At 44.0% G+C, this 12,861-nt stretch overlaps 1 protein-coding gene across 2 annotated transcripts in view; it reads left to right on the top strand.

Annotated features, from left to right (window-relative positions):
* LOC136421379 (uncharacterized) overlaps positions 1 to 12,861 on the top strand; it is a 33,782-nt gene that overhangs the window by 1,638 nt on the left and 19,283 nt on the right. The window contains exons 1-5 of one of the 2 annotated variants that reach the window (XM_066408635.1): positions 3,708 to 3,831; positions 8,948 to 9,020; positions 9,248 to 9,391; positions 11,848 to 12,014; positions 12,627 to 12,725. In XM_066408635.1, coding sequence (XP_066264732.1) covers positions 8,972 to 9,020; positions 9,248 to 9,391; positions 11,848 to 12,014; positions 12,627 to 12,725 — 459 coding nt within the window. In that variant the 5' untranslated portion in view covers positions 3,708 to 3,831; positions 8,948 to 8,971. Of the gene's footprint in view, positions 1 to 3,707; positions 3,832 to 8,947; positions 9,021 to 9,247; positions 9,392 to 11,847; positions 12,015 to 12,626; positions 12,726 to 12,861 lie in introns of those variants that run through there. The other variant, XM_066408636.1, reaches the window with a different exon arrangement.

Raw genomic sequence — 12,861 nt, 5'->3', positions numbered from 1 at the left:
CGAGCATTCAGGCCCTTGGCTAAACACTAAGCGCGTCTTTTGGGCCAAAGCCAGACGGTTTCTGTCTGGCCCAAGATCGGACAAGGTCCCTCGCTACTGATTGTTGAGATTACCTTCTGTTGTGAAGTCAAATCAGGGTTAGGGTTCGAGCTAATTAGAGTTGGGTTTGGGGTTATGGTCTTGCGAGACTGACGGCTGCCAACAAGGGATAGTGTCTGCCTGTAGATGTGCTACATGTCTGGCCTTAAGACCTCGGTAGTTTGCTAGTAGTGCCACTCTGAAATAGTGCAATATGTTCATTTTAGTCGTTATCTATGTTGTTGAGTAGTAATGTGTAATATGATTGATTACGCTTAGTTATTGATTAGGTTATATTGTAATTGTAACGTATATTTCAAAATGTTCATTGTATCTGATGTTGGATGTACCTCTGTGGGGTGAGAGCTGGAAAAGGCATCATAGCCTGTTCTCCCATCCCTTCCACATTTGTGGTGAATTTTTAATAAACAAATAAAAAAAATAGTGTCAAAACCCGCTCAGATTTCTGTTTGTGAGTTACTACGCCCTACGAGTGTGATGCATTTCAGTCCCCCTTACGGCCTTAGACATACTCAAAACCTTCAAGTGGTGTTCTGTTACAGGTTTGCGTAGCAAAACCTTTGTTGGATCCGTTGGAATGTGTGGTGGCCGCCATCTTGAATTGTGACGTCACAGGGTCGCCATACCATTGGGACGGGTGTTTTTTGGGGTCGCTAGCGTTCTCTCTATTTTTAACAGATCGGCACGCAACTATCACACATTCAACTCAAATAAAAAGAAAAATTCAATACCAATTCATATCTATAAAATGACCCCGTAATCGCTAAACTAAAATAGCAAACCTGAAAAATATGTAGCACAAATACTTAACTCTAGTTAGAGGAAAATATTTGGCGGGGGCATGAACTTGGCTTGAACTCGGCCAACAAGCATTTGAGTAACACCTGTTTGGACTTCAAAGTTGGCGTAGTGCCAAACCTTATCAACGTTTTCTCACGAGGGAGGGTGAGGGTAAACAACTCTCGCTGTAGGCCCGGCCGGGATTATGTTTGTCTAAAATTACATGCTTTGCTTTGCTTGCTTTGTAGTTAGCTTTCAGGTACTTGAAAAAGCAGTATGGACCTTTTTTTTTTAACCTTTATACTATCGACCGCCATACATAAATTGCGTGCCTTTTCAGTCACAGGTGTTCTTTGCGTGGTCACTGGCAGCTTGTAGGCTTGGTGTGCCGCTCTGTTCGTGACTAGAATAATTATTCCTTAGGGTTGGACGATTAATTATAGTGGTTTTTCGTCAGGAAACACGTGGTGGACTTTTTGCGAAACGCCTACAACAAGACAAAAAACTGTCGACATCCTCAAAATCTGGTGCACCACCGGATATGCAAAACAGTTCTCGCTATAACTTAGTCAGCGCGTATTTTATACTTGAAAATAGTCAAAAATATGTATATGACTCATATATCATATATATCAGATAAGGTATATTTCCGAGTATTCAGAATTCAGAGTTAGCACCAAAGAAGGTCGAAACGATTTCTGATTAGTACAAGAGCAGTTTGGGTAAATAGTGGGCAGGGGCAGTAACTTGACATCGGCCAACGAGGGTTTGAATGACACCTGTTTAAGCAAGTAACTTCAATGTTGGTGTAGTGCCAAATCTCAATGTTTACGCAAGGGGGAGGGCGATGGTTGACATTTCTCACTGTGAGACTAAAATTACATGCTTTTCTTTATGCTACCCTTAGAAATGGATTCCTTCGCCATTTGTGTAAACGTGGTTTAGTAAATGTTGCAATAAGATTCTCTAATATCATAGTTTTTGTTTGTTAAGTTAACAACGCTGACACGAGTGTCTAGCGAGCCTTTTTGTGACCGAAGTTTTAAGAATGACCCCCAATGACTGGGCGTTTTGTCTGAATGGTCTTTGTTCGGTCGCGTTTACCAGGAACTGGGTTAGGATTGTACCAAACGATATTGTCAGTACTAGGTTTGAACAGTTCCAATAAGTTCAATGAAAATTCACAGCACTCTATGGGCGTGTAATAATGTATCATAGTTTTCGGTGTTAAGTGACAAGATTCGGGCATATTTAACCAGATTTGGGAATGGACTATTGACATTTACAGAAATGCATTCATACTTCATCTCCAAACAGTGGTGCAATCACTGTATCAGGGGGCTAGTCCACTGATAAACCAGTAGTTCTGGATCTGGAGGGGGGGGGGGGGGAGATCGTGTAGGGGGTGGTCATCTTGGAGCATTTGTCTGAAGAGTTAATCAAATCCCGTAGATCCCGTAGAACCGTGGGCTCGGACATGTTGTAAGAGATTGTATTCGCCATTTCGGATGGTGACGTAAAGCCGGCGGTCCCGTGTATGAGACAGCTACAGTCGTAAGCCTCAAGCGTCAAACCTCTGCACGAAAACCAACAGACTTATCGAGAAAAGTATGGATGACCCGGTTTGCTTGGCTAAAAACGCGAGCCGTAGCGAAGCCGCCTTACACTACTACTAGCTACTTAAAAATCAATATGCTTCACCTCAATCAATGTAGAGTGAATGCTTTACATTTTTTTAACCTTTAAAATGGCTACCACTATACATCCGGATAAATCACTGTGGGCGCGCAACGTGTACTGATTACTTCGTCAGGAACCCGGACCCTAAAGCCCCTGTCACACTTGTGCGTATAGGCAAGTCTGCATGGGTTGCGTATTAACTTGCCTTTGGTTTAGGGTATGTTTGCAGCCGAATAAGTCTTTTCTTTGGTTCGATTACCAGCCTGCACAACGGTGGGTCAAAGTAAAAAAAAAAGTTCTTCCCCGCAAACCTTACTTAAACCAAAAAAAATTTTACTGCGGAACTCATGCGCACTTAAATATACGCACAAGTGTGACAGGGCCCTAATAATACTGTAAATGCTTAAATGTTCGCGGTGGTTTTACGTTCGCGGTTTTCACGGCTACCGTTTCACCACCGCGAACATTTATGTCCAATACTGTAGCAGTATGTGACTATAGCGCTACCGCAAACTTAAAACCACCGTGAACACTCCATTTTCGCCTTAGCTCGAAATAAAAATGCATTTACAGTACGCAGTGTCAGCGAGGGCATTCTCAAGAATGTCTTGAACACCTGGATATCTTAAGTGTGCATACCTCGGGGATTACTGGTGCTGCATGTAGAGCTGTATTTTTTGTTGTCTTGTCATGTTGCCGTTTTAAGATACACCGCAGAATCATGAGAGTGTTGTTATGTTCTGAAGGTCATCTTGTATGCGGCGAAATGCGGAACAAAGCTGGAGCAATATTTCCAAAAAAACGTACGTTTACAGCAAGAAGCGGTACATCTTTTTTTCTGACTAACGGCTCCAATTATTACTTCGAGGGCCGTACGTTCTGTCACGCCTGCCTCTTCCATTGTTTTATAAGAAAATACATGCATGCCTTTTACAACTGTTACATCTTAAGAGGGGCCGGCCATGAAGGAAGTTTATGATTATTTTGTGGCCGGATGTGGTGTGCTGTTTCTTCCACGAAACGCAAAGGCACGGCTTCCTGTGGGTTAGTCAACATACATCAACAAAGAGAATAATTGACCTGTTTTCAGGTATGTTGGAGTGGCCGATCGCCAATCGCCGACTCTTTCGGAGTAAAGATGACGCGATATCCTGTTGACTCGGTTTATATGTGTGCCGCCGGCGGGGTAGAGGGGGTTAGTCGGGGCTCAGTTACCAGACGGGCACGTTGTAACGCGCCACACCACACGTCTAGACAGTGCTTCTTATCAAGGTATGCGGACGACTTACCTTTATTTTTGTAAGACAGGTGGTTTCTATATCTCGAATCTTTTCCGTCTGTAAGAGCACTTAAATTTCTGAATAGAATTATGTAGACATGTTTTGCGTAGTTCTAGACGAGAAAAGGAATAAGCTCCATTCTTGTATTGGGACGCATTTTACAAAGCGCTAAGATTACCTACTAGATATGTATACTACCAGGGATATAAGTGAGATTTTCATGTGGATAGCTTCTAGAAATGTTAAATGAATGATATGATAACAGGCAGAGGGGAGACTTTGGGAGAAATACGTATTATATCGCGAAACGCATGATATGCGGGGGTGGGAGGGGGGTACTAAATAATCTCCAAGCAGATCTCGACGGTGCGACGAAAATCGTATATATGCTAGCCAGAGAAGCTCCGGTCAGCCGGTAAGCTCCAATCCGCCCCGTACACTGAACAGCAACACTTGAGATTAGAGGCGCCGCCATTTTGGCCTCTCACGTATAACCTTGCCCTATTTAACGATCGCTGTCCAGTCTAGCATGACAAAATGTAGACAAAATCCTTGAGCGCCATTGTTTTGTCGCACTCAAACCCGCCAGATAATTTAGTTTGACCGTCCTTGACATCGTTAGACAAAGAGTTGCTGTTCCAGTTTAAACTGGTTGACTGAAAACTCCCACTTCGTATTGACAGTCTTCAGTCGCAGAAGTCCTTTTGAACCGTCTTCGTGCGAAGTCAATGTGAGTAAAGACCTTTCAAGAACGGGCGAGGTAGAATTTGTAGGTGATTGTGTCAGTAACTTAGCGCTAGGTCCTATAGTCGCTGTGACAATTTAGAGAGCGTATAAAGTGGTCTCAACTCTGTCGGTCTTGTCTGAAGCCGATATTTTTGTGACACTCGACTTTTCAACGTCACAGCTGTCGTTTAAAACTGTGTCTGTAAGAATTCACTTCGAGTACATAGATCTTAAACGGGTGAAGTCGGGTCCGTGGGTTATTGAGATTGACTTGGTTGCATTGATTTAGCGCTAGCTCCCCCAGTCTTCGTCACACTTCAGAGAATAAGCAATGGAGTCTTAAGGTATTTCGTCTCTTTCCGCTGGTACTAGAGTCTGCGACTGCGCGTGTACTTAGCGACCAAAGACTTGACGGATTGCTCAACGAATTCTATTCATAATACACTGGGTTCCAGGCTGTTTATCGGGCATTTTAGCCGGTTCCATTTAGCCGGTACCTTGTAGTCAGTTACAGAGACCCCAGCCCGCAGAACCCGAATTAGGATTTCTAACCGGGGAGTTGACCGGCCCTACCAGACTAGTAAAAGGGGCGCGGTCCACTCCCACGGGCTACATCTCCCCGGAGCGTTGATTAAGACCGGGCGGGCAGGCTGTTCTTGGGCCGCCAAAGCAAATCGCTAGCGACCCGGTACTAGTCTGGCGCCCAGGGTACGAATTCTATATACAAGGAACAGATTTTTTATACGTTTGGCGTGTTTTGCTGTACTTTAGATCATAATTCTACATCTTGCATCATATTCCAATTATGAAATCAGGGATCACAATTGTCCAATTGTCCAATTTTAGTCGCTGCACGGTCGCCCAGCGGTCTCCATTTGGTTGAAATAGGGACCCAACGTTTTGGCAACATTTTGTCTAAATATATATTTCTGGGTGGTTATTCCTTTAAATGAGCTTTCTAGACCTGTTCAGCCGTAAAATACAGTGTCCCCATATAGCCAAATTGAGCGTGTAGGATTTTTCGACCCGACTGTTCATTTCCCAAATGGTAGGCAGGACACGTCTGTATAGTTGGGTCTGTACAAAAGGCGATCATTGTTCGACATTCGTCGGTTTAAATTCACTAAATGACCATGGTAACATCGCCAAGTTCGTTATATTTGGTAGTAGCAAGGTTAGAGAACACTCACAGACTCAATAATGATTTGAGAGAGTTTTTGAAAAACAAAAAAACAACAAATGTGCCATGTTGTTCCACCATTTTGTCAGGGGGCGTGGCATCAAGTGTAGTTAGATTTTGTCGCCATGTTTTTCGTCTGGAAAAAAATGTAGGTCTTTGAGTCCTGCTATATATGATGTACCGGTAACTTAGCGCTAGCTTCTCTAGTCGCTGTGACAATTCAAAGAGCGTATAACGTGTTCTAAACCATGTCGGTCCGTGTCAAGTTGTAACTTGTACCACCATATTTAAGGGGGCGTGGCGTTTATTATAGTTTTGGTGGTCATATTTTTCTTCTGAAATAGAGTCTTGCGTTTTTGTCTCACATTGTGAAGAATGATAACATTAAAGATAATCAATGTTGGGACATTCAAGTTCTCTTGAACCCTCTTGATAGTAAACATGCGGCTTCATTCCATTCAAAACTAATGCCATGAATTTATATTTTTCTTTGGTTTTTGATAGACAACGCTCAAGAGCGTAGTCGCCGTTTTACTCGGCATTAAAATAGTGTGCAGAATAAGTTACTTTTCATTCTAAACTAAACGTAGAAGGTACCACACAACTGAAGTTACACGTCACACGTTTGAGAAAAAAATACAATTTGTCACGTCTGCTGAACCCTTTAATTTGGCTGGACGAGTGCAATATGGCCTGCAGGTATATAGGGTGACGTCATATCACGCCATTAATAGAGTAGTCAGGCTCTAGGAGGGAGCCACCACACACCCTGCAATTCACCCACCACACCCTGCCATTCACCCACCACACACCCTGCCATTCACCCACCACACACCCTGCCATGGACCCACCACACACCCTGCCATTCACCCACCACATACCCTGCCATTCGCCCACCACACACCCTGCCATGCACCCACCACACACCCTGCCATTCATCCACCACACACCCTGCCATTCACCCACCACACACCCTACCATGCACCCACCACACACCCTGCCATGCACCCACCACACACCCTGCCATGCACCCACCACACACCCTACCATGCACCCACCACACACCCTGCCATGCACCCACCAAACACCCTGCCATGCACCCGCCACACACCCTGCCATGCACCCACCACACACCCTGCCATGCACCCACCACACCCTGCCATGCACCCACCACACACCCTGCCATGCACCCACCACACACCCTGCCATGCACCCACCACACACCCTGCCATGCATCCACCACACACCCGGCCATGCACCCACCACACACCCTGCCATGCATCCACCACACACCCTGCCATGCACCCACCACACACCCTGCCATGCACCCACCACACACCCTGCCATGCACCCACCACACACCCTGCCATGCACCCACCACACACCCTGCCATGCACCCACCACACACCCTGCAATGCACCCACCACACACCCTGCCATGCACCCACCACACACCCTGCCATGCAACCACCACACACCCTGCCATGCAACCACCACACACCCTGCCATGCACCCACCACATACCCTGCCATGCACCCACCACATACCCTGCCATGCACCCACCACACACCCTGCCATGCACCTACCACACACCCTGCCATGCATCCACCACACACCCTGCCATGCACCCACCGCACACCCTGCCATGCACCCACCACACACCCTGCCATGCACCCACCGCACACCCTGCCATGCACCCACCACACACCCTGCCATGCACCCAACACACACCCTGCCATGCACCCACCACACACCCTGCCATTCAGCCACCACACACCCTGCCATGCACCCACCACATACCCTGCCATGCACCCACCACACACCCTGCCATGCACCCACCTCTTACCCTGCAATGCACCCACCACACACCCTGCCATGCATCCACCACACACCCTGCCATTCACCCACCACACACCCTGCCATGCACCCACCTCTTACCCTGCCATGAACCCACCACACACCCTGCCATGCACCCACCACATACCCTGCCATGCACCCACCACACACCCTGCCATTCACCCACCACACACCCTGCCATGCACCCACCACACACCCTGCCATACACCCACCACACACCCTGCCATTCACCTACCACACACCCTGCCATGCACCCACCATGCACCCACCACACACCCTGCCATGCACCCACCACACACCCTGCCATGCGACCACCACACACCCTACCATACACCCACCACACACCCTGCTATGCACCCATGCACCCACCACACACAATGCCATGCATCTACAACACCCACTGCCATGCAGAAACCCACCCACCCAACCCGCCATGCACTCCACAATCACCCACCCACCAACCAACCCGACCTAACTTACATATACCAACCCACGCTGACAAACACTAACCATTAAGTAGACCTGCAGGTCTTAACGTTACATGAGTTACCTTTTCCCATACTAATAATTTTAACAAACGCTGAGTTCTAAGTACGCATTGAACAAATACAATCTATAGATGCCGCGGTGTCTTACTTAGACTTGGGCGCTCATGTGTTGTTCGAATTCGATAAATTTGACTTGCGTCGAAAAGCTGTAAGAAATAACGTGAAAAAAACACAAAAAGAAACCAAAGACAAACCGTTCTTCGCACTATTTGAAAAGTAGACCTATAGGAGGGACCCTATAAGACCCTATAAGAAAAATTTCCAATCATGTTTCAAAGACAAAATATGTCCAAAAATGTGCATATATGTCCAAAACTTTGTACAGAAATATGACAAAATGTGTCCCCAAATGTAAATCAACATGTTTATCGAAATGTGTACCAAGGTTATGGACCAAAATGTATACGACGAAAATGTCTACAAAAGGGTGAACCAAAATCGGTACCAAAATATGCACCAAAATAATTACCAAAAGTTCAACGAATTCTTTTTTTACTTTTAAGCTTTCCCTTGGTCAACGACTTGTTAAACTGGATACGATGTGTTTAATCTTCTCTTTCTCACAGTGACGTCCTTTTTTTTAACATAGTTTGAAGTAATGTGTGGGTTTTGTGATGTTAAGAGTAAGAATGGTTTCCTTTTTGTCTGTGAACAAGGGGAAATTTGGATGGAATTTGGTGGCCTCTTTAAACAGCACCTTTCTCTCGTGGTCGTAGAAGGGGCGATTTTAAAATAAGATGTGTTTCGTCTTCCACCGTGTTTGACATGTAGTATTTACAAGTTCTTTCTTTTTTACAGACCCTGTTGTGACCTCGAAAAAACATGGCGGCTACATTAAAACAAGTTGTGGATGACTGCAAAGTGCCTGGGGGTAAGCGGTGACACACTTTGATGCACGCCAAAACAACCCTTGCATTGTTTGCTCTTTTACCTACAAGCAAAGCCCCTGTTAAGCTGTAAATTCTTTTCGAATGTAGGTCAGAATTTTAAATTAGCACCGGCGCATACAGACGAATTTGCTACCGTGTAATTGTTGTTTACGATTGGTTGTAAACTGTCCCTTTGAAACGTTCAAACATGATTAATAATGTTTTACAGAGTTCCTGTCGGATGGCGCAGATGTGTTCCTGACCCACACCGAGGACATGCCAGTGTCTGCTGAGGCCTACTGGTCCGCCTTCCGAGACTTCGTGGAACTGCAGCTGCACATGGAGGGGCACGAGAACGTGCGCGTCCTCAAAGGTACTGTAAATGCAGAAATGTTCGCGGTGGTTTTATGTTCGCGCGAACTTAAAACCACAGCGAACATTTTTGTCCCATATTGTAGCAGTATGTGACTATAGCGCTGCCGCAAACTTAAAACCACCGCAAACTCCATTTTTGTCCAATACTGTAGCAGTATGTGACTGTAGCGCTGCCGCAAACTTAAAACTACCACAAACACTCCATTTTTGTCCAATACTGCAGCAGTATATGACTATAGCGCTGCCGCAAACTTAAAACCACTGTTAACACTCCATTTTCGCCTTACCGCGAAACAAAAACCACGCGAACTTAAATGTATTTACAGTAATTCAGACCCAGCAAAGAAACATCCAAAAAGGTCTCGAGATTTCTTTTAGTTTCTCACGTTTTGCTGGACTATACGAGAGTTTAACATGTGTTATGAGATCGTGCTTCAGGTTATCCGACCGACCATAGCCTTTTTTCTTCTTCTTTTTTTTTTCTTGTCGATCGCTGGCGAGGGACATAGAAGTTTCAAATCTTAGTACGTATACTGGCATGAATTTTCGTAGCCTTATCTTTAAACATTACATTTATTTAATATCTCAATGACAATATTTAGCTCTAGCTAAGTAGCACATTTGTTTAGTTCAGAAAAGTATCTTCGTCTATACACGTGTTAAGCATATGAAATCACTAGTAATAGATATAAAGATTCTCTTACTAGTGATTTAATGGGTTAGAGGCATGCTATCTCATTAAATCACTAGTAAGAGATATAAAGATTCTCTTACGGGTGATTTAATGAGTTAGAGGCATGCTATCTCATTAAATCACTAATAAGAGATATAAAGATCTAAAAAAGGAAAAATATCTAAGTCAATACACGTTTTAAGCACATTAAATCACTAGTAAGAGATATAAAGATTCTCTTACTAGTGATTTAATGAGTTAGAGGCATGCTAGCTCATTAAATCAATAGTAAGAGATCTAAAGATTCTCTTACTAGTGATTTAATGAGTTAGAGGCATGCTAGCTCATTTAATCACTAATAAGAGATTTAAAGATTCTCTTACTAGTGAGTTAATGAGTTAGAGGCATGCTAGCTCATTAAATCACTAGTAAGAGATATAAAGATTCTCTTACTAGTGATTTAATGGGTTAGAGGCATGCTAGCTCATCAAATCACTATTAAGAGATTTAAAGATTCTCTTACTAGTGAGTTAATGAGTTAGAGGCATGCTAGCTCATTAAATCACTAGTAAGAGATATAAAGATTCTCTTACTAGTGATTTAATGGGTTAGAGGCATGCTAGCTCATCAAATCACTATTAAGAGATTTAAAGATTCTCTTACTAGTGAGTTAATGAGTTAGAAGCATGCTAGCTCATCAAATCACTAGTAAGAGATTTAAAGATTCTCTTACTAGTGATTTCATGAGGTAGACGCATGCTAGCTTATCAAATCACTAGTAAGGGTTTAAAATATTCTTTTACTTGTGATTTAGAGCTCGTTAGAGGAGCGTTATGTCATTGATTCACTGGTAGACTGCAAAATTATTTATTAAGCAATTAAAATAATTAAATTATTGTGTTACTCGTACAAAAAATCCATAGCACAACTTTTTCAGTCACTTCGTCTCTTGGCATCTTTTACCAATACTAACTAAATACATGTGCTAAATAATCAGATATATTTCATACTTAGAAAATAATAATTTTGAAGAAAAAAAGGGGAGAAAAGGGGGAAATCTGCTGCATTTGCTTACAGATGTTGGTCTTTTTTTTGGCTTCTTTTCCAAGGTCTTGGGGAGGTGGGCACAGTGGTGTCCTTCTACATCAGTACAGTACCTTAATGTTGAAGAAATAAAGGGGAGGAAAGGGGGAAGTGTGCTTCATTTGCTTACAGATGCTGGTCTTTTTTTTTTTTTTTTCTTCTTTCCCCAGGTTTTTGGGAGGTGGGCACGGTGGTGTCCTTCTACATCAGTACAGTACCTTAATTTTGAAGAAATAAAGGGAAGGAAAGGGGGAAATGTGCTTCATTTGCTTACAAATGTTGGTCTTTTTTTTCTTTCCCCAGGTTTTTGGGAGGTGGGCACGATGGTGTCCTCCTACATCAGTACAGTACCTTAATTTCGAAGAAATAAAGGGGAGGAAAGGGGGAAATTTGCTGCATTTGCTTACAGATGTTGTTCTTTTTTTTCTTTCCCCAGGTTTTGGGGAGGTGGGGAGGTGGTGTCCTTCTACATCAGTACAGTAACTTAATTTTGGAGAAATAAAGGGGAGGAAAGGGGGAAATTTGCTGCATTTGCTTACTGATGTTTTTTTTTCTTTCCCCAGGTTTTGGGGAGGTGGGCACGATGGTGTCCTTCTACATCAGTACAGTACCTTAATTTTGAAGAAATAAAGGGGAGGAAATGGGGAAATCTGCTGCATTTTGCTTACAGATGTTTGTCTTTTTTTTTCTTTCCCCAGGTTTTGGGGAGGTGGGCACAGTGGTGTCCTTCTACTACGACCCGACGGACCTGGCGGAGGGGCAGCGGGAGTTGAAGCTGGTGGAGAAGGACGATTCCACTCGTACATGGAGGGTCCAGGAGGCGGCGCCGAATGAACTGTACAAGAGCTACGAGATGACCATCAAGGTACCTGCAGTCATCATTAAGATTAAGGCCATTGGTCACGATTACAGTCATGCGCAAAAGGTCCATTTTTATTTCATTTCATTTCAATAGCCTTGTATACACATGTATGCCTGGTAAAAGTAGCTATATGAGGCCTCTTTTTTGGACGTTTTTGAGCTGGAATTGACAGGTATGGGTTGTGGCTATTTTATTTAGTTAGAAAAACAGGGTTTTAGCCATGTTTGGAGTGTCCGGTACACTTTGAAACAGGTGGAGTTTGGATGTGTTCATTTCTTGTGTAGGGAGGTCAAATGCCATCTCACCATGTTTTGATAGAATTTAACCAGTCTGCGCCCGTGAAAAATCGGCGAAACTCATTAGATCGACACTTTAGAGGTCAGACTACGCTGCCAATGTGAGTTTTCTATGATCTAAACTTCAGGTAGGTGATTTTTGACAGCCTTTTTCTGATATGTTTACAATGTAAAGTCTAGGGGCCTGTGAATGGTGGACTTCAGCCTTAATGTCAGTGTGTGTGGTGGGTGCATGGCAGGGTGCTTGGTAGGTGCATGAACCACTACTTGGACTGCGAATTCTCCTTACCATTGATGATGACGTATTTGTATCTCATAGGTTGAGGGGACCGAGGCAGCCAAGGTGACCATATCCGTGCGCTTCGTGTCCGCCATTAAGGATCGGACGCAACGTCGCCAGGACATCGCCTACCACATGGTCAGTTACTTAATCCTTAATCAATGTAGAGACGGTTGTGAAAGAGATTACAGCTACATTCTACTTCATATTCTTTCTTTTATTTCTTTCAGCGACAATCACGATAGGATTTGAGCAGGCAACTGCATTTCGAATA

This window comes from Branchiostoma lanceolatum, chromosome 16, assembly GCF_035083965.1.
Source record: "Branchiostoma lanceolatum isolate klBraLanc5 chromosome 16, klBraLanc5.hap2, whole genome shotgun sequence".
Classification (NCBI taxonomy): Eukaryota; Metazoa; Chordata; class Leptocardii; order Amphioxiformes; family Branchiostomatidae; genus Branchiostoma; species Branchiostoma lanceolatum.
This window is presented reverse-complemented; position numbering and strand designations above follow the sequence as displayed.